The sequence below is a fragment of the Falco peregrinus genome, chromosome 2 (genome assembly GCF_023634155.1).
Source record: "Falco peregrinus isolate bFalPer1 chromosome 2, bFalPer1.pri, whole genome shotgun sequence".
NCBI lineage: Eukaryota > Metazoa > Chordata > Aves > Falconiformes > Falconidae > Falco > Falco peregrinus.
Window position 1 is genome coordinate 94,321,499 of NC_073722.1, and position 26,362 is coordinate 94,347,860.

General features: G+C 57.7%; 1 protein-coding gene across 1 annotated transcript; it reads right to left on the reverse strand.

Annotated features, from left to right (window-relative positions):
• Window positions 1-484: 484 nt before the first annotated feature.
• On the reverse strand, window positions 485-23,029 carry ACACB (acetyl-CoA carboxylase beta). The gene is made up of 51 exons (XM_055797264.1): window positions 22,904-23,029; window positions 22,301-22,439; window positions 21,940-22,049; window positions 21,680-21,761; window positions 21,108-21,206; window positions 20,694-20,803; window positions 20,318-20,428; window positions 19,923-20,132; window positions 19,495-19,665; window positions 19,079-19,240; window positions 18,694-18,857; window positions 18,086-18,236; window positions 17,898-18,001; window positions 17,205-17,286; window positions 16,533-16,678; window positions 16,305-16,455; window positions 16,018-16,152; window positions 15,309-15,455; window positions 15,017-15,205; window positions 14,537-14,637; window positions 14,362-14,450; window positions 14,157-14,281; window positions 13,647-13,760; window positions 13,445-13,558; window positions 12,981-13,070; window positions 12,753-12,871; window positions 12,353-12,490; window positions 11,802-11,901; window positions 11,603-11,710; window positions 11,368-11,424; window positions 10,905-10,946; window positions 10,612-10,827; window positions 10,356-10,511; window positions 9,583-9,786; window positions 8,936-9,091; window positions 8,439-8,561; window positions 7,975-8,244; window positions 7,534-7,631; window positions 7,246-7,366; window positions 6,919-7,029; window positions 6,251-6,394; window positions 6,047-6,167; window positions 5,790-5,886; window positions 5,502-5,598; window positions 5,128-5,263; window positions 4,628-4,805; window positions 4,036-4,171; window positions 3,227-3,382; window positions 2,804-2,974; window positions 2,005-2,141; window positions 485-1,875 (listed from the first exon to the last, which is right to left on the reverse strand). Exons 1-51 carry the CDS (start codon window positions 23,027-23,029, stop codon window positions 1,749-1,751), a joined length of 6,741 nt encoding a protein of 2,246 aa, XP_055653239.1. The 3' UTR covers window positions 485-1,748.
• Between the last annotated feature and the right edge of the window lie 3,333 nt (window positions 23,030-26,362).

The window sequence follows — 26,362 nt, forward strand, 5'->3', positions numbered from 1 at the left end:
CTGAATCTAAGACTTGTGTGTTTACCCGCCACCACTAACAGAAAAGCATCTCATCCACACACAAACCATTTGTAGTGCCCATCTGCAGATGGAAACCAGGGCTGATGTCTAAAAGAGCAGCTTCCCCCAGGCATCACTGCCTTTAACAGTCATAACACTATGTCCAAGACCAGGGTTTGTCCCTGGCTCAAATCCTCCAGGAGAGTCAGAGTTTGCAGATATTTACAGTACAAACTCTTTCTCTCTGTGGTCACCCTGCTCCTGAAAATCTTTGCAGCTCAAACGCGTGAAGGAGCCCTGCGTTAGGGCAGGCATGGGCAGGAGGGATGCTAGGAGCTGCCCTGCACCAAGGCACTCGCGGTGCTGCAGGGAGGGGGCTGCATGGCAGCAGAGGCACCGTCCCCTTCTCGGACCCGCTGCGTTATACAAAGATAAAAGGCAAGAGAGGTCAGGAGAACTTCCTTCAGAACTGTGCTCACTTTATTGGTGGTGGTTTGGCTCCTGTACGGCAAGCATCAGCACCCCCTTCCCTCACAACGTGCAGTGACACCTTGCAAACCAGAAAGCATCTCCTAACACCCTTTCCACCCCCATCCCCAGGACAGGGAGACATCCCCCACGGACCCTGGTGAGACCCCCCAGCCCAGGCATAACCAAGGAGGTGTCCAACACCTCCACACCGCGGCAATACCAGCACTGCACTTGCACCAGGTGTCCCACCTTCCATCGCCAGCCTGCCTCCCCCTTTGCCAGCCAAAGCCAAGCCTGTGCCGGTGAAATGATGCACTGGCACGGCCAGAGGCACTGGAAAACACATAAATTGTCCCTCCATGACCCAAGCTGATTAAAGACCACCTGAGAAGCAAGGTACAGGTCTGAGCAGACAGTTCACCCTGGCTCCTGTGCTTCAGCAGAGGAGCCAGGTTGCTGGGGCAGGAGCACCTAGAGCCGTGTTCCCCTCCTTTCTGTTCTCTGCAGGCTGAAAGCACCCAAAGGAGTGGTGGCAGAAGCCAGAAAGGACATGAGACAGGCAAGAGGAACAGTTGGGTCAGTCAAACCATGGTGGGTCCATTGATGTTCTTGCTTCAACAGCTCCCAGCACGGTCACTGATGTCTTTTCTGGACCACCAGCTACTCATAGTGACATCTACAGATTGTTCCCCAACAAGGGGAAGGATGAGGCAAATTGCTTCTCACAGTTCCTGAGTTTCTTATAAAACATCGCTTTGGGACTGCTTCTGAAGAAGGGTTTACATTTCCTTGTGCCAGTGCCTGCTCAGCCTCAACACGGCCATAGGGACACCTCCTCCCTCATCCTGCTCGCCTGTGGTGCCTCGGCCAGTTTGTACTTCCAGCTCCGTCCCGTCTCATGAGATACATCTGACACTGGTGCCTGCTTTAAAGGCTAAGACCAGGGCTTGTGATTAAAACACATCAAAAGATTTTAGATTCTGTTTAAAACCAACTTCTGCACCAGGTCCAGACTCCAGACTTGGGTCAGGACAAGTTTTTCTGCCAAGCTGCCCCTCTGACAAACAGCCCCAGTGCCAGAGGGAACTTTGCACGGATGGCAACACCATCTTCACAGCTTAAAATACAAACACCGGCACTCTTATTTAGGCACACGGGTAAGAGTTGAAGGCATCAGTTCAATGGCTGAGGAACCAGGTGGGGAGATGAGGTCTGGCCTGTGAGTAGAAGCATGTCCTGCCCCACGGCGATTGCCCTGCACGCCGCTGGCCACCAGCTCAAGGAGGGCTGTCATTATCCACTGTCGACAGGAGATGGGCAACCTGGGCCTTCTGCGCACGGGTGATGTGCTGGGCTGTCTGGATGACGCAGTCCATGGCCACCTCGGGGTTGGCTTGGATCAAACTGCAAGGCAGACAGGATAACGTGGCTACCTTGGAGGCTGAAGCAAGAGCCGCCTCACCTCCACCATCTGCTGTCCCCAACCTGGGGGACCGCATCACCACGCGCATCCCAGCTCCCACAGAGGCTCACCTCCGGATGTGCTTGAGCACGTAGTCCCGCTTCAGGTACTTGATGTTCTCCCAGATGGCCGACCGGGTGCCATCATTCTCTTGCATGTGCTTCTCCAGCCACTCCACCACCACCTGGTTGTTGTCCCAGAGGTAGCCCTAGGGAGAGCAGCACCGTGGGCAGGGGGTCCTGCTGCTTGCACGGCCTGAGCCCCCCCCACTTTCTGCTGTAATATCAGGCTTTTTCCTCCCATGACAGAACCAGGCAATGGGATATTTCTTCTCAGTCCTGCATATATGGCACAGCACGGCATGGCCTGCTCCCCCACTCCCATGTCACAGCCACTGGGTAAAAAATTCAGTCTAGTAATTGAAACGCAGGAAACCTTCGTGGACTGTTTAAAATGCAAAAAGTTAAGGCAAAACATGTTTCCTTTGCATGCCCTCGCTTCCCAGCTCAGCAAGCACAGGACTGACATGGCAATGTGTGTGTCACGGCAACTGCATTTGAGAGTAGCGCCAATGCAAAGACCCCAAGTCTCTCTTCTGCCCTGGAAAGCCCTACCTGATGGTAGAAAATGTTTATTTGGGAGCCACCTTGCTACCACTGAGCACCAGCACCCGACTGAAGTCACCCGATTTGAAGAGACAGCCCCAGCCTCAGGGCTGCTTGGCCACCCAGCCTGGCATGGGCTGCAGAATGGCAATTCCCATTGCACGTTTAGACCCTCCAGGGGGGCACAGCCAACGGGAGAGCAAGGTGACAGCCCTCGAGACCCCCTGGCTGCAGGGATGCCTCAGGAAGCTGGGATTGGGGGTACCTTGGTGGCTCCTTCTGTCTCCATGAACCAGCGCCGTAGCATGGACTGAATGTGGATGTGGCTCAGCTCGCTGTTTGCCTTCAAGACCTCCGCCCTCACCACCTCCTCCAGCAGCAGCCGTCGCAGCCGCCAGTAGAGGAAGGTGCGGGCGTTCTTCCACTCCAGGATATCCTGCAGAAATGGGGGCAGAGCCTGGGCTCGTCTTTACAGAAAGAAGACAACCTGATGTGCAGTGACTGCTCCCCCACCACTCACACTGGTGGGTTTGAAGGCAGCTCTGCTGGGCTGAGAGCAGCACCCAGGGCAGGAACGGCACACGGAGCTGCAGCCCAGACCCCCAGGAAGGGACTTTGCCTCCCACCTTCGTGCTGCCACTGCAGAACTCCCTGTGCCAAGCCCCTTCCCACCGATGCCCTGGCTCACCGTGATGACACCTTTCTCCTGCATGCGGCCCGGGGTGTCGTGCAGGTCAGCGAAGTGCACAGCCACCTGGTAGTAGATGGGTAGGAGGAGCTCCTCCCGGGCCTTGAGCTGCTGCTCCAGCTCCCTGCGCTGCGCCTCGGACAGCTCGGGGGGTCCCTGTGGGACATGCCATGCTGAGCAGCTCACCCACCACCCCTGTGTTGGGACCCGCAGGCCACCATGGGGTCAGGGCTCCTTTCTGTGCTCCTACCTCTGCCACCTGCACCAGGGGACGGGGCACCCAGCGTCATGTCCCTTTGCTGTGGCACATTTACACCCCTCCCCAGAGCCCAGCCACAGAAGGCCATGGCCACGGAGGGGCTGCGCCATGCTGGGTGCCTGCCGCCAGAGAGGTGGGAGGTGGCATTTGCAAGGACTTTGTGGGACCGTGCTTTAGCAGGGTGGAGGGGCATGGGGGCAAGGACCTCTCAACACAGCCCCATCACTCGCTGCAGGCAGGAGCTGAAAGACCAGCGCATTAAAGGCAGCCTCTGAGCACTCTGTAGTGACGGTGTGCTGTCTCACTAGGTACTGATTCAGCACGGCCATCACCATCCTTCACCTCAAAACTCCATGGGAGGACTGTCCAGCACCATTTATGGAGCTCCCAGGAGATACAGGTGTTTGAAAGTACCACCACATCCTCTTGGCAGGCTCCACCATCAGAAAAGGCATAAAGAATTTCCACAGAGGACCATTAAAGGATTTCCCGATGGTTGCCACCATGGTGTCTGAGCCTCACATTTTAACTTATTTCTACCAGTGCCCACAAGCCAGAACATCATTCCCTTACCCAGCTGTTCAACGAGCTTGCCATAGACCGTATCAATCCTTCTCATGGTCTTTACCAAATCTTTCTTTCTGAACTTGATCTCCACTGTTCCTCCAGGCTCCAAAATTCCTCCCCTGGAAGGAAAGTTTGCTAAAGCAGGGACTGGTCTGCAGGTGAGAATAAATCCTGCGACAAGAGGCCCAGGCAACTCTTTCTTCTAAGACTTAGGGAGACCTAAAAGGGTTTCGTTTCCAGTCTGGAATTCTTGTCTATCTTCTCACTCCTTACAGCTTGCTCCAATGTGCATTAGTTCAGGTTAGAGAAAAGACCTCCTGGCCCCCAGAACCATGGTTTACTCTTCTTTGCTGGACACAGGAGGATTATCCCCAAGGAGATACCTGCCATACTGCTCTCTAAGAGCCCTTGGAACTTTTAGCTGATGTCTTTGACTAACTAAAGGGTAAAAAATACACATCTCGAGCAACCAGGAAGTCCCCGCCAGCAGGACTATGACTCTGCAGACCCATGCACTGGCTCACATTTCTCTGCACACGGGCTGTGGAGGATGCACACGTGTTTTGGGTGCTGACCTGCTCTCCTTGTCTGCGTAGAGCTCCACATACAGGGGGTTGATGGTGGAGTCGATGACCACCCAGGAGCCTCCCCGCAGCTCCGCATGCGGTGGGATGTAGACCAGGACAGGTTGCTTAAAATCCCGGAGGCTATCGACAATGAAGGCGCCGAACTTCAGCATTTGGTTGTACATGTCTGAAAGCCAAAGGGACTCAGCGGCTGGGTGCCCTGCCTGCCATGGGCCAGGTTATTGCCCCTTGCCTCCTCCTAGCTGCCCGAAGCCACCTCCTCCATTGGAGAGTCCAAAAAAGCATCCCAAAACCAGCCCAGCAGGAAGGCACCGAGCCCTGGGACCTGGGTCCTGGCCATGCCCCATCACCTCCCCAGCCTGATCCCACATCCTGGAGTGGTGTGGGCAGGACCCTGGTGGGCTGGGTCATCCCAGGACCCTGTGGGGTGGCAGGAGTGCTGGCAGTATGTCACAGCACGGCGATCTGGGCATCCCAAGCAGAGGTACCTTTCATGCCGCTGGAGAAGCCTCGCCAGTTGGCGAAGATCATCAGCGGGAGATGCTCCCGGTTGAAGTCCCGAATGGCCTGGGCTGTTTTAAAAGCAGAATCTGGAAACCAGACCTGCCCTGCCTGCTGGACTATCTGGAAAAAACAGTGAGCAGCAGCGCTGAAACGCACACCGGTGATTCCCGGCACACTGCGCTGGCAGGTTGGCAGCACACAGTGTGAAAGAGCTGAAAGAGAACAAACCGACTGAGCACCCTTCACCCCACCAGTCTTTCAGGAAAACCAAGACACGTCAGAGGATTACGCTAAGCTTTCTCCCTGCTCTGCCCTCCTCCTGGCTGCCGCTTGGCCACACTAGGGTCTCCCCACGCACCTTTGCCTCTGACTCTGGGTTGGCGGGGTCCGCAGGTATCGTCACCTCCACGGTGCGGGTCTCAACGGCGATGACACCCACAGGGAGACCTCCCAGCCTGCAGCAAGGCAGGGTGGTCTCAGCAGAGGCCAGATCCCCTCCATGCTGCACCCCAGCCCCACCAGAAAGGTGTTCCCCCTCCACCATCCCAAAAGCAGTGCCACAGCCAGGGCTCGAGTGGAGTGCGTGTGGCCAGGCTCCCCGTGTCACCCTCTGCCCTGGGGCTCCATCCCCTGCTCCTGGCAGTACCTTGCTCTGCCGACCACAACTGTCTGAGCCCACGGCCTCATGATCTCCAGAAAGCTGCCCTGGTCGAAGAAGCCACTCTGCCAGGTCCCCTTGAGAGCTGCACAGCACAGGAAAAAGCAGAGCGGCACAACAGTGAGCACCGGAGGGCTCCCTCTGCACCAACCCACAACAAAAAGCACCTTCTGCACCAGGATCACGGGGGTTTGCACCCACATTTGGGAGCATTGCTGCAGAGGTCTTGGGTTGCCCTCGCTTACTTGGATGGGGTCTCCCTGCCAGCATCCACCTGGGATCGTAGGGGACTTTGGAAGGGACAAAATCAATTTCTCTGTCAATGGGGTCACTTATGGCAGTGATGGGCACCGGGCTCTGGTTATCCTGCAAGGCAGAGCCCCGAAGGGGAGGTCACCAGCCAGGTATGGGCTAACACCCCACACAGCAAACCTGCAGCATCCTCCTACCTTGGGCATGTACGAGAGCCACTGCAGGATGGTGTAGACCCCCTCAAAGTCATCTGGGACAGTGACATGGGAAACACCGTTATTGTGCATGATCTGCACACCTCCCAGCTGGTTATTGGATGTATAAACTTCACGTCCCAACACCTAGGCAGAATTGTTAACAGAAACGCAGATCAGTCTCTGCTAACACAGGAGCTGCTCCTTGCTCTGTTAGGTCAGACCTCTGTACAGGCATGTTTTCTCTGGTTTGAGGCTGAATTTCCACCTCTGTCTACCAGGCAGAGGCATCCTGCTTTAGATAAGTGCATCGGTTTAGCTAAGTAGGTTTCAGATCAGCTCAACCCAGTGTGATTTTGCCCAGAGATGGGTCCTGCCCCAGGGACCAGAGCCAAACAGTCCCCATGGCAGCTCTGCCATGCCACCCCCACCCCAGGAGCAATGCGCCTTGAACTAGCCCCTAAAGCAATACCAAACAGTTGCGGGGTGGCATTCTGCCACTTCTCGGTGAGACAAGCACAGTTGCAGCTCCCCTGCAGCTCCTCCAGACAGGTCCCATGAGGTGGTGCGCAGGGAACTGCCACCTCTTCCCATGGAACCAGGAAGGAGCCCACGCAGGCGGTGGCGTGAGGGACAGTGCCGCGGGAGGACACGCAGCCGAAGCACGGTACCTTATTGAGGGCTGTGACACCAGTGAGGATGATGTGGGAGTTCTCCACCTGGATGACACGCTGGCCCAGCCTCACCAGGTACGCGCCAATCCCGATGGCACGACAGGTCACCTGGGCACACACACAAGGAGACATGGGGTTAGCAGAGGGGGAAAGGGCTGCAGCAGAGCCCACAAGCACCAGGAGAATGATGCTCTGCAGGGGTTTGCACACTCAGATTGCACCAAGTCACTTGTTGCATCCTGTTATTTATTCCCCCCAGGGCGACCTTAAAAGCAAGTAGGAGAGAGGGGAGGAGCGGAGCAAGGGAAAGGCCCGCAGCTGTACCATGCTGATGGTCACTATTTCGTCGTAAGCGCGAGAGGACTCCCCAGCGATGGTACCGGCCGCTCTCAGGTTTTCCACCCCAAATCCATTGTCCTTCCCAATGATGTCCAGGAGGACATACCTGTGGGGAAAGCAGAGCCATGGTGGTGTGGGCAGGACAGAGGGAAGCACTGACTTGCATAATGAGTCCAGCAGGATGCTGAGCCAGGATGTGAGAGCTGCATCCTGGTGGGATGAAGGGCAGGGCTTGAGGTGGCTCTGCATGCCCCCCGGGATAGTGGAGCTCACCTGGACTCGCCTCCTTCCTCCACATGCTCACAGTGCACCGAGTTCGTGGTGCTGATCCTCGTGTAGTCCTGGGGAGTCAGGTACAGGTACTTGAATCCCTGAAAATAAAGAGGAGGAGGATGAGTTGCAGAACACCCGCCCCACCGTGCACACACTCGGTGGGACATGGCCCCTCTCCAAACCCCACCCAAACCCACCCCAGGCATCAACAGCAGCTCAGGGGCCAGGGCTGGACACAACAGCCACACCAGCACTGGCACCTTTATCTCCACCCTGCTGGGAAGAGCCGAGGGAACCATCCCTGTGGCACAGGGGGCAGGTCTGGGCTCACGCCCCCGCACTGATCCCACAGTTTTATGCCCAAGTTCAGCTCTGGTCCTTCCTTGCCCAGATAAGTCCTTGTTGTTTTCTGTGACAGCAGGAGGAGAGGTGCCCACACACCTTGTAGGGGTCCTCAGGGTCCACCCAGGCCACCTGGAACATGTGTTTTATCTCGTCGGCAAAGCCGATGCGGGCGCCGCTGTTGGCGGCAATGTAGATGCGGGGGATGCCTTCGGACCGCGCCAGCTCGGAGGCCCGCAGGAAGACCAGGTCCTCCTCCGGCCCGAAGGAGCCGATCTTGTGCGTGATGTCGTTGCAGATAAGCACGATGTCCCGGCCTTTCGGATACTCGGGGGTCTTCAGCTTCATTTTGAAAGCAACCATCCCCACCTACCCCAAAACAGCACAAAGTCACAGGGCAGGCTCTTCCAGAGCAATGGGGTCTGGGCTTCAGGCTGTATTTACCAACAGACAAAACGCTTGCTTGAGGAGCATCTCCCAGGCTTTTAACACAACCGCTCCCGCCTGCCGCAGCACAGCTTTCCCCCCCCGCTTCTCCCCATTCCCAAATCATCCCCCGATACCTCGTTCCCTCCAGGGACCCTGTTCATCTGCACAAGCTGCCCCTGCGAGTCCAGCACCAGCTCAGTGTACGTCAGGATGTCCTTGGGGTACAGCTCCGAGGAGCCCCACAGCTTGAAAAGAGCCTGCAGAGACATCGTGCACAGGATGAGCTGAAAGCACGAGGCTATCACCGGGCACAGACACACACTCCTGCAGCAGGCTGGGGCTTGGGGGGAACAAAACGTGGTGTCAGAGCCCCCACCCTGCTGCAGATCTCCTTGCATGGGGCTTTCTGGTCACGTTATCCATGAGCGCAACTACAGCAGTTTGCAAGAGCTAGGAATCAGTTTAGAAATACTTCATCTAACCAAAAATGTTGGGGCTTGAGCTCTTTTCTTTTTCTCATTTGCCAGCTCAGGGGAGAGGAGCCTTTTCCCCAGATGGGAATACCTGGGGAGGGTGAGGAAGGAAAGCAAATTCAATAATTTGGAGCCTCTTTCTGCTCAGCCAGACTCACCTGCCTGATCATCTCTGGGAAGTCATACACGTAGGTGGTGCCCAAGGACTGCGCCTGGAACCGCTTGGCCTGCAGCAGGTCCTTGGTGACGTACGGGGTGTTGATGAGCATCCCGTGCTGCAGCCCTTGCTTGTCCCCATATGACTGGAACATGATCTGGAGAGAAGGGCAGAGTGTTGGCTGCCTTCCCTGGCGGGGAGGGAATGCTGTGCTGTGGTGCAAGAGCCCCACAGGGCTGGAGCGCTGCTGAGCTTTCCCTGGCCAAGTTGCTCACGGCTGTGGTTCTACTTGATCCAACATGATTTTCCACCCCACTCTTTGCTGTTGAGGGGACAGAGTGCAACACTGCTGTGCTGCAAGTACCAGTAGTACCCTAACGCTGACCCTCACCTCCCAGCACTAGAACTGCACACCAGCAACACCTCGAGGAGCCCAGCACCATTTTGGAGCAAAGCATCACTCCAAGGAGCCCAGCTAGCTGCAGCACGAAGGGGAGTGAAAAAGGGACAGTCCTGGGAATGCTGCTGCACAGTCCTGGGGGCTCTGGGACAGGTCAGCAGTAGAAGTTTTGCAGAAGCCACCCCACAGTTTCTGGTGGGTGGTGGTGGTTGGGTTCGTGCTTGCAGCCACTGCCTGTGGTTACTCACACTGCCAGTGCTGGAGTCCCTCACTTCCTTGTAGAGGCTGATGTCCAGGTAGTAGCCGGACTCGTTGGTCAGGAAGAGGCGGATGGGGATGGCGGTGGCAGTGGGCGTCAGGCGGATGTTGATCTTCACCTCAGCCTGCAGGACACGCAGCTTCCAGAGGCGGCTGCCGTAGCGCATCACCATGGACCGCACCGACTCCTCGATCTGAGCATGGGACGGCAAAGAGATGGGTCTGTAGCCCAGGGGACAACCCTGTCCTTGAGATGCAACGCCAAGGCTGGAGCAGCCCCATTGCATCTCAGCCTCAAACAGCCATTTCAGATTTGCTTTGGGCAAGCCCCTTCCCTCTCTCCATCTCTCCATCCATGGAGGCTCGTGCTGCTATCCAGCCTCTCCACTGGTGGAAGGGGAAGGCAGCGCCCCATATCCTCCTGAACGGACACAGCCCCACTCCTTCAGACTTCCTGCTGCCCAGGGAAGAGCCTGTGTCTCACCCATGTGCCCTCCAGTGACCTGCCTGCTTGTCCCAGTCTGTACAAAGAGCCCTGAACATTGCGAAGTGTGACATCTCAGCACCTCCCCGGCAAACAGCCTGCAGCTGCAGGAGCCTCTGGGGCTGCTGAATCCATCCCCCATCCAGGATCAGGTGAGCAGTGGATAGGACCAGGTCTGACAGCGAGCATGGGGGGTGACCGCCCATCCATACAGTGGTACTGAGCACAAGGGATGATGCAGCCTCCATCCCCAGATCAGCAACACACTGACAAACACACCTTGGAGGGGTCCATGATGACTGTCGGGACAAAGTTGAGGAAGATGTGGTTGCAGTCGGTGCGGACAGCGGTTTTGTTGAAGGCCACCTCCAGCTCATCCATCGCTTCCAGGAGCAGCCGCTCACCCTCATTCTGCAGGTACTCGAAGGACGCCTCCTGCAGCACACCGGGCAGCTCAGAGGCAGCCAGAGCACCCCCTGCCCCCGACACGCACCCACCGCTGCCCGCACAGCCGGGGCACCCGCCACTGCCTTGCCTTGGTGATGAGGTCCGAGTGGCGCACGATGGCGCGGATGAAGAAGCGGTAGTCGGTGGTCTCGGCACCTGCCTGCACTTTGGCAGCCCCCAGGTAGAGATGCATCTTGTGGTTGGCGCAGGGAATGGCCGTCAGGTCAAAGTTGCGCATGCGGCTCAGCTCCAGCTGGAAGGCGAGTGCCGGCTCCAGGTGCCGGTAGATACGGTCCTCTGCAAACTGGGGTGGCACGGAGGGGTGAGCCAGGCATCCCTCAGCCAGCACCGGCCAGGCTCCACGCTCACTGCAGCTCTTACCTCGTCCCTGGCTCGGAATGTGAAAAACTTCGGGAATTCTCTCTAGAGCAAAGCAGAGGGAGAACGCAAAGCGAATAATCCTGGCATGCAGAAGATTATTCCAATTTTCACTGAACTCGTTACAAAAAATTTAAAAAAAAAAAAAAAAAAGCCTTGCAGGCTTCCTCCTCCCCCAAAGGGAAAAGAGCTGGGAACAATCAATGCTTTTTAAAGGCAGGTTAAAGCTGTGGTGCAGCCATGCAAGAACCACATGTTACCGGAGGCATTAGCAGCATAAAGGCTAATACAGAAGATAAATCACTCATTGAATCCCTCATTAATTAATTCCCAGCTCCTGATGCACAGTAGGTACATCCATCACTCAGTGCTATGTCTATAAGGTACTTATAGATATTTCTAGGTGTTTTAGGGAAGCACAACGTGTCTAAAGTCACTGCCTGGCGGCAGCTCAGTCTGCACTTACCTGCTGGGCAATGAGAAACGTGATTCTCCGGAGACCACAGTCAACAAGGACATTTTTCTATGTGGAAACAGAAGACTCCACCAGTCATGAAGGTTTAAACATCTCCACTAAGGGAGCAAACAAAACCCAAGCCGGTGCCACAGGGTGCAGCGTTTTGGGGAGCACTGCGGGGGATGAGGCAGTGGTTTGGGGTTGGCAGGATCTGCCAAAAGGGGTTCTGGCCCCAGCGACAGACCTTGGACTGGGCAAAGGCTCTGAAGATGGGCACCAGCTTCTCATCTTCCATGCAGTCAGCCCAACGGAGCGCAATGTTGAGGATGTGGATTGGCTCCTCACGGACGTTCTGGCAACAAAACCCTCTAGTCAACCCTGACCACTAGCATCACTGCCATCCTGGCACCACCTGGGGGGGTCAGCAACGGCATCATGCCCACCTTGGTGTCCTCCTCTTCATAGATGGTGGCTCGCGCCTCACTGAAGAGCACGCTCTCTGAAGGCGGGTCGGCGAAGCAAGAGATCACTTCATTGAAGTTCCTGCCCAAACGGTGGGGATGAGGTGACAAGTCAGAGCATCATGCCCACCCCCTGCCCGAGGGCGACAACACCAGGGACCTGCTGAGGCAGAGACGCAGGAACCAGTGCAGTGGGCTGGGGGCATGCACCGGCTCAGCTGGGCTCCACCAGCCCATGGCAAAGCCACAGCCCATGAAACGCAGCTCTGAGTGCTGTTAATAAGCAGAGATACTTAACCTGTGCCAGGCAAGCTTCCCCCAGGCTCCACATGTCCCCAGAGCACATGTTGTGTTCCCACCAGGTGCCTGTCATACTGAAAATACCCAGTCCCAACCTCTGGCTGTGGGAGGAACGGGAGCTGCCCCCAGCACCGGCCAGCTGCGGCTCTTCCCCACGGTTTTGCTCTCTAACGACTGCAGCAGCCCCCAAAAGGCACACGCACGACCAGCCAGGTGTGTTCCTACACCCCCACCTTGTGAAATCCTCAAATCTGTCGAAGGCCACCATAGCTCCCATCCGCTGGCTCGGGGGACAAAAGCCACTGTCCATGAAGAGCTCGGTGCTGTGCCGGTCCAGGTCAGGGTTAGAGATGCTGATGGGGATGGACATCCTGCGCAGGGGAGCAAGGCAGCCATCACCCTCCACCAAGGGGTGGAGGCAGCGCTCTTGAGTCCGACAGGGACCACCCAGGTCCCACATGGGACCCTAATGAGGAGAGGGCTCATCCTGCTCCACCGGCAAAGGGAGAGCACGGCAGGCAGTTCCCGCTGAGGGTCCCCACGTTTTGCATGGGGGAGATGATACAAACCAAATAGCTTTGCAAAAAGGACCGTGTCCAAGGGAGCGGGCCAGGCGTGCAGGGGCCCCCGTACCTGTTTGGGTGGGAGGAGGGCAGCATGAACTGGAACTCCACCAGGCAGGTGCCATCCGAGAGCTGCCGGTGCTGCAGGCTGTTCAGCTCGTAGGCGATGTACCCACGCCGCACGTACACCTGGGAGGGGGGTGGCAGGAGGTACCGCCGTGCCCCCGTTCCCACTGCACGCATCCAGGCCCCCCCACAGAGCTTGTGTGCCCCCCATGGGCCCCCCCAAAGCCCTCACCTCCAGCGCTGCCATGCGCACCACCTGGTTGCTGTGGTAGAAGAAGGCAGGAAGAACATCGAAGATGGTGGTTTCTGAAAGGATCAGTTTCTGGGGGAAGAAAGCAAAATTTAGGGCAAGGATGAAGTGGGACCCCTTTGCCCCATGGCAGGATTGGGGAGGCATGTTCCAGAGAGGTCCCTCCATGTGGGGCTGTACAGGAGCGCAGTGCCATGGAACACCCAGCCCACCACAGGGACACTGCCAGAACCAGACATGGACCCACATGTCAGTCCCCCACCAGATGGGGTGAAAAGCAGGGAATGGGGGCTGGCTGCAATAGGGTGCACACGCTCTTCTGCCTCACACAGGCACCGACACTGCAGCAGGGCTTTGATTGCTTTTTTGGCTATTTTTAAGGCCGAGCTGCTTGCAGCTAGACCTGACCAAAGCCACCCTTCATGGAAAAACACGCAATTCCCAACCTTCAGGTTCTCAGGGCAGTACTCGTGTCCGTACATGTTGATAGCAGAAAGGAAAATGGACTCTACTTGGTTGTGCCGCAGCTCGTAGGAGGGCAGGTGAGAGGCGATGAGCACCTGCATGAGAAGAGACAGCTGGGAGCATGGGGGACAGGGACAAGGATGGGGACAGGGATGGGGACGACACAGCGCAGCACTTGCTGACCTGCCGGGCTCTCAGTGCCACTTTGGAGTGCTCGGTCTTGCTGAGCTGTGTCAGCTCGTGGAGGATGGCCATCAGCTCATCCGTCAGCGTGGAGTCATGGCCACACAGCTGGTCCTGCAATGCACACACCACCACAGCTCGGCTCGGGCCCCTTGCTGCGGGATGGCTTCATTCTGCACCCCCAGCCCCGCACGGGCAGCAGGGACAAGAGCCAAGGCACTAAAATAGGCAAAATGTTGCTCTTTGAATCAGGCACAGCAATGCAGCACTACAGAGGGGAGATAAAGTCCTGCTAACAAGGCAGGAATGGACACTTGAATGCAAAACCCAATCCCTGGGGATGCTTTAAACAGAGGAGCAGAAAAGTGGTTTCTCAGGTGTCTGCCCCCTTTCAAGGGGAAAGCACAGATGTGACAGCCACCCACAGCCATGTCCCATCCCACAGCGAGGCAGAAGTTGCGTTTCCCCCACCATCAGCCCTTACTTCTGGTGTCTCAGGGCTGTACTCACAATTAACATGGTCACCAACAGGTTCTTCTTTGCCACCTGGGCATGAGAGAAGATGCTTTCCAGCACGGGGGTCATGTCAGGTTTGCACTGCTCCCGCAGGCTGATGACACACTTGTCATAGTGAGCTGTAGGGCAGAGCATGGTGAGCCCTGCAGACTCCCCCAAGAGCCTCACAGACCCCAGTGGGGAGCCCCCGAGCCCTCACCATGCTGGAACTGTGTCTCCACTTGCAGGTAGCGCCGTAGCAAGTCCAGCACCACTGCCTTCATGTAGCCACGGATGCCGCTGCGGTACCTGGGGAGCAGCAAGGCCAGCGTGCCACAAGGATGTGGTGGCAAGAGGGGGACCGGGGGGGGGTCACAGGCGGTGCGGGGGCTCACCTCTGCACCAGCTGCACCAAGCTCTGCGTGTTCATGAAGAAGACCTCCCGCTCAGCCTTCCTCTGCAGCGTAGCCGCATGGGTGTCCAGCACGTTGGCGATCTGCAGGGAGAGGGCACAGGGTGCAGAGCAGCTCGGGGCTAGCATGGCCACAGGGCTGCCAGCTCCCTGGTATGTGTGGGGACAGGGCTGCTGCATTTTGTTTGGGGTTCCCCCCCGCAAGAGAAAAATGCAAAGCAACCAATAAATATGGAAACAGAAATATGAAACGCAAATATAAAACCCAGGTATATAAAAATATTTTAAAAAGCATAAAAATGCAAGCGTAAAAACGCAAGCATAAACCCACAAATGTTTCCCTCACTCATTTAATTTTTTATATATCTCTTGGTAGGACAAACACAGGCAGACACTCCTAACTAGCCCCAGCCAAAAAAGAACTGAAGGCCGAGCCGGGGCACGCATCCCCCGTGCCGCTTACCTGCTGGCTGGGGAAGCGGCAGAGCACGGAGGTGATGTTGCTGGCGTACTGCGCCATCACCTTCCGGATCGACTTCTCCACGGAGAGGGGGATTCTTCCCGAGATGCTTGTCATGATCTCCTGCAGCTCCAAGAGGGGCAGGGAGGGATCCCGCAGGGTATTCATCAGCTGTGTCACCCACTCCTTCACCTGCCGGGAGCAGAAGCTGGTGCTGCCCGTGCCCACCGGTACACTGCCCGTCTCGCCACCGTGGCAAACACGAGCCAAGGGAGCCGGACACCCAGGCACCCACCTTGGTGCTGAAGTAGGGCTCGGGCAGGCAGTACCCGTTCATGATGTTGGTGAGATTGTCTAACACATTGCGGAGAACCTGGTGCTGCTTCTCACCTGTGATGGGGAGGGTCTGCTGGGCCGGGAGCCCCCCCATGAATGTCTGTGCCTGGAGAGAGCATGAGAGGTGGGTTGGCCCAGGTCCTTGCCAATGTGGGACAGAGCCCCCCCAAGAGCTGTGGCTGTCCCAGAGAAACCTGCACAACCCCTCCAGCGTCTGCTTTGGGTTAGATATAGGGGAAGCACCTAACGTACAGCTTCATATCCCTGCCAGTGCCCCATAATGAAAACAATGTAGAAAAATTGGAGATGCCGAGTGTTACAGACACACTGCAGACACGTGCGAGCCTCTGTGCGCTGAGTAAGCACTCACGGGCTGCTCACGCAGAGCAATGCTGCGGCACACGGAGCAGCCACTCCAGCACAGCTGGCTGGGGGACTGTCCTGGTTTGGCTGGGATGGAGCTAATTTTCTTCTTAAACCATGACAGGGATGCGGCATGGCCATGTAGGTGCCACCCTGTGCCAGCACGGGGACACAGCCCCGCTGATGCCCCAGTGGGGGCAGCTCCTCTGTTTTGTCCCCCAGCGAGCATCCTCGGTGTCCTGTGGGATGCTCCTCGGGAGGGGACAGAAGGGAACAACAGGCTGGCTGGCCCCCAGCGGACTCACAGGCTTTACTTTGGTGGGATCGTCCAGCTCGAGCCGGGCTATGACGCAACCCACTTCCAGCTGCGCACCTGGCCGCTTGACATAGTGCACCCGCCCGGCCTCCTCCACCATCAGCGTCATGATGATTTTCATCACCTGGGTGAGGATGAGTGAAACTGTCACCAAGACAGGAGCTCCCACCTGCTGCAGAGCACCTTGAGCATCACGGTAGCATTGGTGGGTTTCATCTTTGCTGTCCACCAGGATCGCGGGAACCGAGCTCCTGCAGGCTCTTCTGCAAAACTCACCTCAATCTCCGCAAAAACATTCCCCTCGGCCACGTGGCCACCATCTTCCACTGTGTACTGCAGCAGCTTCCCCGCAGAGGGTGAGCGCAGCACCGTTGGGTCCTTCTCCTTCTCGAAGTCACACGTTTTGTTGCCGATGGTGATCCGATATCTTAAGGAGAGGGAAAGGTCTCGCCAGCCAGCTGCCGGGCAGTGGGGAGAGCCGGTTGGGACCCAGCAAGGAGGTACCTGTCAATCTCCTCCTTCATGTAGGTGGTGTAGCTGTTGCTGTCATAGGAGAGCAGCAGCCCGCCGTCGTTCAGCCGGTGCACATCTATCTCTATGTGGGTGCTGTTCATGATGATCACGTATGTCGTCAGGGACTGGCGAGCAACCTGTGGGGGGCAGCCGGGGAGAACTCGCAGTGCAACCCCCCAACACATGTGCCACGGCTTTTCTGGGGGCTGGGAGGAATGGTGGGGGGGTGAGGAGCATCTCTGCACGTTTGGTGCACGGGCCAGTGCAGGAGCAGCATGCTGCCATGGGATGGAGTTGTGCCGGGGAGGGCAGGAGGCAGCAACCTCAGGCTGCACCGAAGAGCTGGTTCAACTCGCAGCCCGGAGGCGGCTTAACTCACGGCTCACCTGCTGCTTTCATTATGAGTAGGGAGTTTTTGCAGGAAGGTCAGCTAACTGGGTTTAAACGCAAGAATAAAGGTCCTTTTTGAAATTCAAGGCAGCAGGGTGTAAGAAATTGTCTGCCTAGTTAAAATGAGGTTATTAACCTCATGTTTTATGTTGCACATTTTTAAAGGACAACCTCATATTTATGGCACCTTTCTCCTTCAGGACAAGAGCACACATCCCTGTCCCTGTGAGAAGCACTGCAACTGGTTTGGAAGGAGCGTGGCCCAGCCCTCACCTGGAGAATGTACTTCACACCTTCATAGATGAGCTCCACATCGACGATGTTCAGCAAGGAGGCTGCCGGCAGCACCTGCCCCCTGAAACACAGCAGACGGCTCAGGGCACCCCAAGTCCTGCTGGCCTGGCGCGCCGGCGAGGAGCCAAATGTGCCAGATGTCAGCGGTGCTGCTGGCATCGCGCCGCGTGAGCTCTGAGCTGACCGTCGGAGGACGCGAAGGTGACCGAAGGGGAAAAAGCATCTGCTTTAAATGACCCACGTGAGCACCTTATAAAAATGCATCTGGAAGCAGGCCAGCCACTGGCAAAGCATGCTCCGATAAGGGTGCAGGAGAGAGCCCCAGGTGTCCTCCAAGGCTGGAGGAATAACCTTGACATTCAAGTGCAAAAACAAAAGCAAGCTGCGTTCAGCCAAGCCGCTTTCCCTTGAAAGCTGTTTTCCCAACCACGTAAAACTTTTTCCCTCCTCCCGATAAAGCAATAGCTGAGAAGCCGGAGCTGTAAGTCACGGCAGATATTCCTGTATTTCGGCTGCCACAGCCCTACAGCCTCCACATTTGCAAAGATTTTGCAGGAAAAGCGGCAAGGACGATGGCCCAGGGAGAGCAACACTCTGCTCTCCATGCTTGCTGTCTTTTAGGACGTGCACTGCCTGTGCCCCCCATGCTCCCCGCACGGCCAAGCCCCGCACCTCTCCAGCGAGTGCAAGAAGTCAGTCATGCACGTCCTGAAGGCAGCATCCGCCACGTTCAGGGCGCCGCAGACGACACCCAGCATCGTGTCTGGCTTCTCTGCCTGGGCGGGGGGGGGAAAATAACAGGGTTTGGGTCTTACACCAAGGAAAGGAGCAGTGACCTCGGAGGGGCCCGTCTGCCCTACCTGCACTTTCTCGGCGATCAGATGGTCCAGCCAGCTGGTGTCTATCTCGTTGTTCTGGAAGCTCTCTGTCTCCAGCAGCTTAATCAGATACTCCACTGTGGTGCGGAAATCCCCACGGATAGACAGCTCTTTCAGGGCGACCACCATGTTCCTTTGGGGGAGCAAAACCCTCCGCTAACAACCAACGAGGATACGCTTGGCTTTCAGCAGAGGAACCCGGGGAGCCACAGGGACCAGGGTGGCGAGCACCCAAGCCCTGGGCATCCGCATGCCTGGATGAAACAGCCCTACAGTCAGTGCTGACTTAATAAAACACTTAAATACCCCAAACAGACTCGTTACACGTTGCTCAATTACTGAATGAACATTGCTGCTCACTGGCGCTAAGCACCTGCTCAGCAGATCACTACAATGTGTCCTTCAGGATGAGGTGGATGAACTGGGTGGTAACACCACCGCAGCATGGAAACTGGCTTTGGCCAGTGTCCGCAGCACAACCAAGGGCACTGTTCTGGTCCTGTCCGATAAAAGCCACTTCTCCCAGCTCATGCACCAACTGCCAGCCTTCCCAGGGACACCTGCTCTCCACCCCATCCCACCACACTCACGAGATGGCCTCCTCCCGGTTCTCTCCCCACGAGAAGCAGTGCCCAAACTGGGAATCAGCAAATTCGTGGAGCCCTCCGGCCGCTGCCACACTGAAGTACCCCCAGACGTTCTTACTGCTGCGAAAGTTCAGCTCCTGCACCGTCCCCGAGCTGGGCTTGAAACCCTGGGTGAAGACAGAGCAGAAGACGTGGAGCAACCAGGCTTGAGACTCACGCAGCGTAAACAGGGGACCCCGTGCTGGCTGTGCACATGGATCTCATCGATCCAGTGGGTTCAATACCCACAATGTCCGACTGTAGAGAGGACCGTGCCCAGTGCAACGCCACAAGTCGCAGGGTCCCCACGTGCAGGGCCGTTGCACAAGAGCCTGTCCTGCTGGCTCACCTCCTCAGGGTTCTCGCTAGTGATCCGGGCGGCGATGACGTGACCCCTGGGCACGGGGGCGTTGGTGGGGCTGCAGAAGCAGATGGGCGTTTCACCCCAGGGGCTCTCCCCGTACAGCAGCCGGATGTCTTTTATCCTGTGCAAGGGGATGCCCATTGCAATCTGCATGAGAAACGAGGAGGGCTTTAGCTGCCGGAGCAAGACTTGAGCATCGAAATTACGGGAGAAATCACTAGATGGTCTGAAGGTAGAGTGAGGGGAAGAAGCACCATGCTGCAGGCAGCTGCTCCCAGGCAAGGTAGGGATGCTGTACTGCTTCCACCTGCACCCCACAGCCTCCTGCCCAGCACCTCTCCCTAAATTACAAAACTGCTTCATCTAATACAGCTCAAAGCCACCCATGTGCACTCAGGTACCTGCAGCTGGGCAGCAGGAAGGTTCACATCTGCGATCATCTCTGTGCAAGGGTGCTCCACTTGCAGGCGTGGGTTCAGCTCGAGGAAGTAGAAGATCCCGTCCTCACCGTAGAGGTACTCAACGGTGCCCGTGCTCACGTAGCCCACCATCTGGGCCAGGCGGATCGCACACTGCAGGACAGGGTGGAACCGCCGCGGGGAGTAACGACCCCCTGTTCACCACAGCAGGGTCGGGGTGTCCCGAGCAAAGCATCCTTGCATGGACCCAAGGGAACAAGCAGGGCTGGGGCTCCCTGCTCAGCTCGGCGGGTCCCTCCTTTCCTTAGCAGCTTCAGGTGCCAAAACCCACAACAAACCCAACAAAGACCAGAGGACCAGACCATGTTCTGACTAAAACCTCGTGCTGCCCTAAGACCAGGGCCACCCACCTGCTCCATCACCTCGATGACGGAGGGTGCCGCGATGGTGACGGGTGCCTCTTCGATGATCTTCTGGTGCCTGCGCTGGATGGAGCAGTCACGGCCGAAGAGGGAGATGGCGTTGCCATACCCATCCGCCAGCACCTGCACCTCCAGGTGCCGTGCGCGCTCTGCCAGCTTCATCAGGAAGATGGCAGATCCAGGCGCCTCTGCCTGCACCTGTAGCGAGGAAAAGGGTCATGTTCTGGTATCACCCCCCCAAAATTCACTCCAGGATGGAGGCAGGACCTGTGGTGAGCCCAGGTGGGGAGCACGAGATGCCCGCAGTGGGAGCAGGACCCTGCTGTGTGCCCCTAGAGGGGACAGGGCTGGGGAGGGGGCTGGGGGGTCCCGGCACCTCTCACCTGCCGAAAGCAGGTGCCAAACTCCTCCACTGCCTCCACTTTTCGGATGCCTTTGCCCCCGCCACCTTCTGCTGCCTTGATCATCAGAGGGTAGCCGATCCTCTTGGCCACCTGAGGCGGGTCAAGGACTGCAGTGACCAAAGTGCTTTGGACCCCAACCCATCACCCTGACAGTCCACCCTGCCCATGCGCTGCTGAGCAGGATTGCCCTGGATTGCCCCGGGCCACACATCCATGCAGAGGGACAAACTGCTACTGAAACTGCCTTGCATCACTGTCATGTGTGCTGGGAAGCCAAAAGGACCATGGCACGCAGGTTCTGAGGAGAAATGATGGTGGACAAGAGACAACCAGCTGCCCACGGACTCAGCTTTACCTCCAAACCTTCCTCCACATCCTTCACACAGCCCTGTCTGTACGTCTCGAGGGGGATGCTGATCATCTGCTGATGCTTCTGGTCCTCCTCGGACCACTGGGCCACCAGACCTGCAGGCGCGGTCAGGGCTATGGTCACTGCTGGGGTGGCATGGCTGGTGTGGCACGCTGGCTGTGCCCAGGGAGTGGGGACCCCAAGTTGGCACATGCCATTTCCCCCGTTTCCATGCACCACACCCCCAAAAAACCCTCTGCCTGAGCCAGAGCTGGTCAGCTGCTGTGGGCTCCCCAGTAACTGCAGCCAGCTGGGCTGGGGACCCCAGCCCTGGTGCTTGCTTTGGAGGAGAAGGAGAGGCAGGGAGGAGAGAAACGGGGGAACAGGAGGGGTGTGCGGGGCTGGGGAGGAGGCACTTACCACTCCCGCTCCACGGCAGTGTGGGGATCTGGACCGTCTGAGCCACAATGGTGGAGGCGACTTTGTCCCCCAGTGCCGACATGGCATGGCTGGGGGGTCCTTCAGACAGAGAGGGAGGGGATGAGCTGAGCCAGCCTGACCAGCCAGCCCAGCCCCATTGCACAGATGCTGCAGAAAGCTGCTCCCCACCAAGCCAGCACCATCAGCCCTTCTGCAAAGAGTGGGAGCACGGGAAACCTCCCGAAATTCACTGCCCATTTCAGGATGGAGCTCGACCCTTCTCCAAGGGGAGCCCAGGCTGTCCCCTGGCTGGGAAGCCCACAAGGTCTGTTCCCACCCAACGTTCCTCCATGAATGCTGCATCAGCATTAGAGGGAAACCCCAGAAAATAGCAGGATTCCTGGGACAGCTCCAGGAAACCAGCCTGGGCACTGTCACACCGCAGGGTGGACGTGCCAGACCCATGAAACGGGCATTGCCCAGTGCAGCATCCCTGCGGAGTGAGCACGCGTGCACACACTAGCCCGATGCCCACTGCTCCCTCCGGCAGAGGGAAGGCGGCGAGACCTTACCTAGGAAAGCTATCCCATTTTTCTGCAGCAGCTCCGGCAGCTTGGGGTTTTCCGAGGCATGTCCCCAGCCAGCCCACACCGCCTGGCACAGGAGAAGGAGCAGTGCGAGCCGTTACCTCCCTGCATGGGCATCCTCCTGCTGGCGGTAGCATCATGCCCAGCTCCTCCGCACGGAGGGACGTCACCCCATTTCTGCGCGCCCCTCTGCCCTAGCAGCTTCCCCCAGCAAAGAGGCAGGAAGCCCTGGGAGTGGCTGCTACCTGGACTGGGATCCGTTTGGAAATGTCCACAATCAGCTCGACGTTGGCGTAGTTGTTGTTGTTGGCTCCCCCGGGGACGGGCACATAGTGATCTGCCATCTTGATGTACTCTGCAAGACAGCACATGCTGGTGGTGGGAGCAAGCCCCCCAACCTGCACCCCACTTGCATCCCATCCCCAAATCCGCTGTCCAAGGGTAGCTGGAGAGGGGGGATCATTTTACTCCTGGATCTGGCTGCACAGGAGGAAAGCGTGTGACCCCACACTGTGCAGAGCCCCCTACATCCCAGGTGGCATCCACGCTGCCCCAGCTCAGCCCCAGGGTGCAGAACTTCCCTCGTTGGGATTTTTTAGGAATTACCTGCATTAGCCTTGAGGTCTTCGGGGGTGACCATGACCACGAACCGAATCGCACGCTCGTTTCGGAACATCTCGTAGGCCCACCGGCGGATGGAGCGCATGCACTTGACGGCAGCGATGCCATTGTTGGCGATGAGGACCTGGGGGGATGGGGGTGCAGGGTGTCAGGATGAAACCTCTCCTTGCTGCTGGGATGCCAGGCTGGGCATATGGCCCCAAGGGATGGCAGCGGATGGTGCAGGCAGCGAGCAGAGCAGGGCAGCTGTGTTAACTTGGGTGCTTCGCAACAGTCGGTCGTACGTGCCGATGGAGCAGGAGGCTCCTTAAGAGCAGCTTTGATGCCTGGCACTGGGGCTAACGAAGGACAGAACTTCAGCCTTCATTTTCATCTGCCATGCAAAGCTGCTGCAAGCAGCTGCCGTGCCAGGGCAGTGTTGGGGGGGTTTCCCTCTCCCAACCCATCAGGGTGGGTGAAGCTGGGGGACAAACAGCTCTGGGTTGCCATTGGTCCAAGCCTGGTGGGCATGGGAGACTTCGGCCACGCTTGAGGATGCTGCTGTGAAAAGGGATGACCCACCCCCCCAGCGAAGGCAAGGGGAAAGACCTTCTCAATGACGCAGTTGCCCCCGAAGCGGGTGACGAACTCTGCCGGCGAGGCGACGGTGAAGTCCCGTTGCAGGTCCATCTTCCTGTGCTCGCGGCCCCTCTTCGCCAGGTGCAGCCCCGACATGCTAGGCCTGCAGCGGGGTGCAACAGCCATCAGCGAGCCCATGGCCACACCACCAAACCTTCGCCAGGTGCCACGGGTGCTGCTGCTGGCTCAGGCTTCCCTGGGGGGGTCGGATCGGCAGGGAGCCCTGCAGCAGTGGGCACTGGCGACCAGACTGCGCCCCCCTCCATCCGCCCTTTCTTCCAAGGAAAGCAATAAACCCCCTCCCCCTGGTGGCATGTAGGGAATGTTGGGGTTCACCTCGCTACTGGCTCCCTGTCACGCACGGGGATCTCTCCAGGGACATTTAACACTCACTGCAACGCCGCAGAGGAAAACTAGCTTTGGCTGACTTATACAGGGCAAGCAATTTGGGGTGAACAGAGCGTAGTTTGCAATTAAAACACACACACACACCAGCTGCTGTGAGTCCATGTGGATTCAAACACCATGACAAGCAGATTAGCAGCCACGAGGGCTGGACTGAGACCCCACCGCACCGGGCAAAACCCCCAGGGTTTGCATTTGAGGGAGCAGAGAGCTGCTAAGGGTTTTTTGGAAGTATGTTTGTGTACAGAATGCTGCTACCACGGCAGCACAACCATGCCTGCTTCTGCACTGCTCCCAGCCTGGCTGTGGCTGGAAACGTGCCATGCTTTGCTCCGTGGCGTGAGGAACGGGGAAGCTCTCCCAGGGGGCTGAAACACAGCACAGAGCACAGACCCTCCCTCCCACTGCCAGGGATGTTATATGCACAAATGCCCCTCTGCAGCAGCCAAGGTCTGCTGCAAAGCCCCCCCAGCTCCCAGTTCGCACCCCATTGCAGCGCTCTATCTATCCCCCACATTCCCGGCCGGCGGACGCCCGGAGCAGCCCAGCTGGGTGGGGTGTGTGGCAGGAAAAACAACGGGTACCCGGGATGGCACGGAGCATCCTCCCCTGGTGTCCACGCAAGGCAAGCGGAATCGCTGCCTCCAAACCCCACACCAGGTCTCCGAGGGGTGCAGCTGGAGGTGCCGCTACACGACCAGACCACCCTGGCTGTGTGAGGGTCACCGAAGGGGGAGTGAAGAGCAGGCAGCGCTCTACCAGAAACCTTGCAAAGAGCCTGAGAAACCTTGCAAAGAGCCTGACGCACCGCTCCCGGCAGCTGCCTTGGGAATTGGCTCTCGCACAGCCTGCAGCCACAGCAGCTGCAGCTCCTCGCCGGATCAGACCCCATCCTGCCCATGCTGCCTGCTCCACACCCCCAAACCGCCTCCCCACACCGCTGGCCGCACTCACCCCTACCATGGTTTTCCACTGAAGGTATTTCCATGCTCTCCAGAGTCTATTCCTTGTTTCACAGCCCATCGTGCATCCCCAGCTGGCCGGGCCAGCCCCTCTGCAGGGCTCCAGCCCCGGCAGCTCTATAAGGCAGCCCCCGCGCCTCCCACCCCCTGGCACGCCAACCTGGCGCAGGAGGCTCTGGCACCGCCAGCACCGCGTCGCGGGCAGGATGGGACCTCCCCAGCAGTCAGACACGTGCCTTCCTGCGGCTCTGAAGCAACTTTCTATTTTAATCAGCGGGTTCACATGCCCCCTCGTAACTCAGCCAGACTTTGAATTGTTGATTGTTATTCCATGGGTAGGCTATAAACACGCAAAGAAGGACCAGCCCCCCTGCCCCAGAACGAGCAGATATCGCACGAGTAGCACTTGGCACATTTATTTTAAGGGAAAATGTGTTGAACACCCCTGGGATGTTGGGAAATGTCCCTATCTCTCCATGCACTCAAGGTATTTTCCAAGTGGCTGGAGCACTGCGGTGCTGGGTTTATCACACTGCGGCTCATACCCCTGCCGCTCGGCAGCTCTGCTGGGGCCGGCTGTGCTTCCCACCCGGAGCCCCAGATCCCACCACAAACCTGGTGCCAGCACACCCATCCCATCCGGCAAACCACATCGGACACATCTCCAGCAGGACTCAGGCAGTGACACTGGGAATCTCCTGCCGTGTCAAAGCACTGACGAGCAGCAGCGATACCCCATGGGCAGCGCTGTGCGTGGGACCACACAAAACCCCAGCGAGGCAAGGAGACACCGGCGGGCTGCCAAGTTTTACAACACGTCCCCACAGCCAAAGGTCTGTTATTTTTAACGGGGAGCAGAGCAGCCAGGAGGAGCTGGGCAGCAGCACTTTGTTTCCAGTTATTTATCATGGCCGTCAGCTGTGCTGGAGTGGGGAGCTGGGTAAAAGTCAGTGCAAAGCTGCCCACGGAACAAAGCTCATCCACGTTTCACCAACTCCTCACAAAACCACCAAAGAGCTGCTTTTCCGCCTTGAATAATTTAGCTGCAGTAGTTGCAAGGGCAGAGGAAGGGCAGGAATGGCACAGGAGCACCCCACATACCCCAGTCCTGGGATGCTGTGCTTCCCCATATGCAATACTGGGAGCATGTTAGCATCCCTCCCTAGCAGCAGGACCTGATCCTTATGGGATCCAGGACAACATTTGCACACACAACTGCACATACACGTGCGAGTGCACCTGGAGGTGCCCTGTCAAAAGGCTCAGCCCAGCCTGCAGGTTTACATACACCCCGTGCAATGCCCCCAGCAATGCTCACGCACAGAACAGACAGCTGGAAGGACAGTGGGTGCAGGGAAAACACCAGCAACACCCGCCGCTGTCCATCCATGCGCTCACCACCTCAGCTGACCCCAACATTGTCTCGCCACGCAAGAAAATCCCTGCTTCCCGCTGCACCCTTGCCCATCAACCACAGCTGTGGCCTTTCCCAGCACCAGGAGATGGTGCAGGGACAGAGAAAAGCAGCAAAAGAAGAGAGAAAGCTGTGAGAAAATGGGAGCGATTGGGCAATTTGGCCACAGCACTGGGGATTGTGTTTGAAGCAATGCCACGCACAGTAAAAGCACTTTCCACTCCGTTCTCGGACATCCGAAATTGCTGGAAGAGGGCAACCTCTGGACCTTGCTGCGCTCGTGCACGTGGCATTGCTGTCATGCAGAAAGCTCGGGGTGTCTGCTCTTCCTGGGGTGCTGCCATTAACCTTCGCATAAGGGCTTTCCATGCAGCACCAAGTCAAAGAGGGCAGGATGCGGGCATCATTTGGAGCTCCGAGGAGCACCCACACATGCACATGCACCCCAATTTTAGCAACGGGGTCCCTAAAGAAATGCACCCACAAAAAGCATCTGCCCACCCCAAACAGGGCATCTTCACACCACCCAAACCTACGCATCGTACCTCATGCCAGCAGCGGGCTCTGGCAGCGTGGTCGTGGCTGGGGGCTCAGTGTTAGTGCCCCCTGCCCCAGTCAAGCTGCTGCGCCGTTTGCCCGCCCTGAAGG

Coding starts and splice junctions, on each gene's coding strand:
- ACACB (XM_055797264.1), bottom strand. CDS start 23,029: ATGTCGGGGCTGCACCTGGCGAAGAGGGGCCGCGAGCACAGGAAGATG. Junction 22,050..22,300: donor AGACCTCAAGGCTAATGCAG/GTAATTCCTAAA, acceptor GCTGTCTTGCAG/AGTACATCAAGATGGCAGAT. Junction 5,887..6,046: donor GGCAGGGAGACCCCATCCAA/GTAAGCGAGGGC, acceptor TGTGCTGTGCAG/CTCTCAAGGGGACCTGGCAG.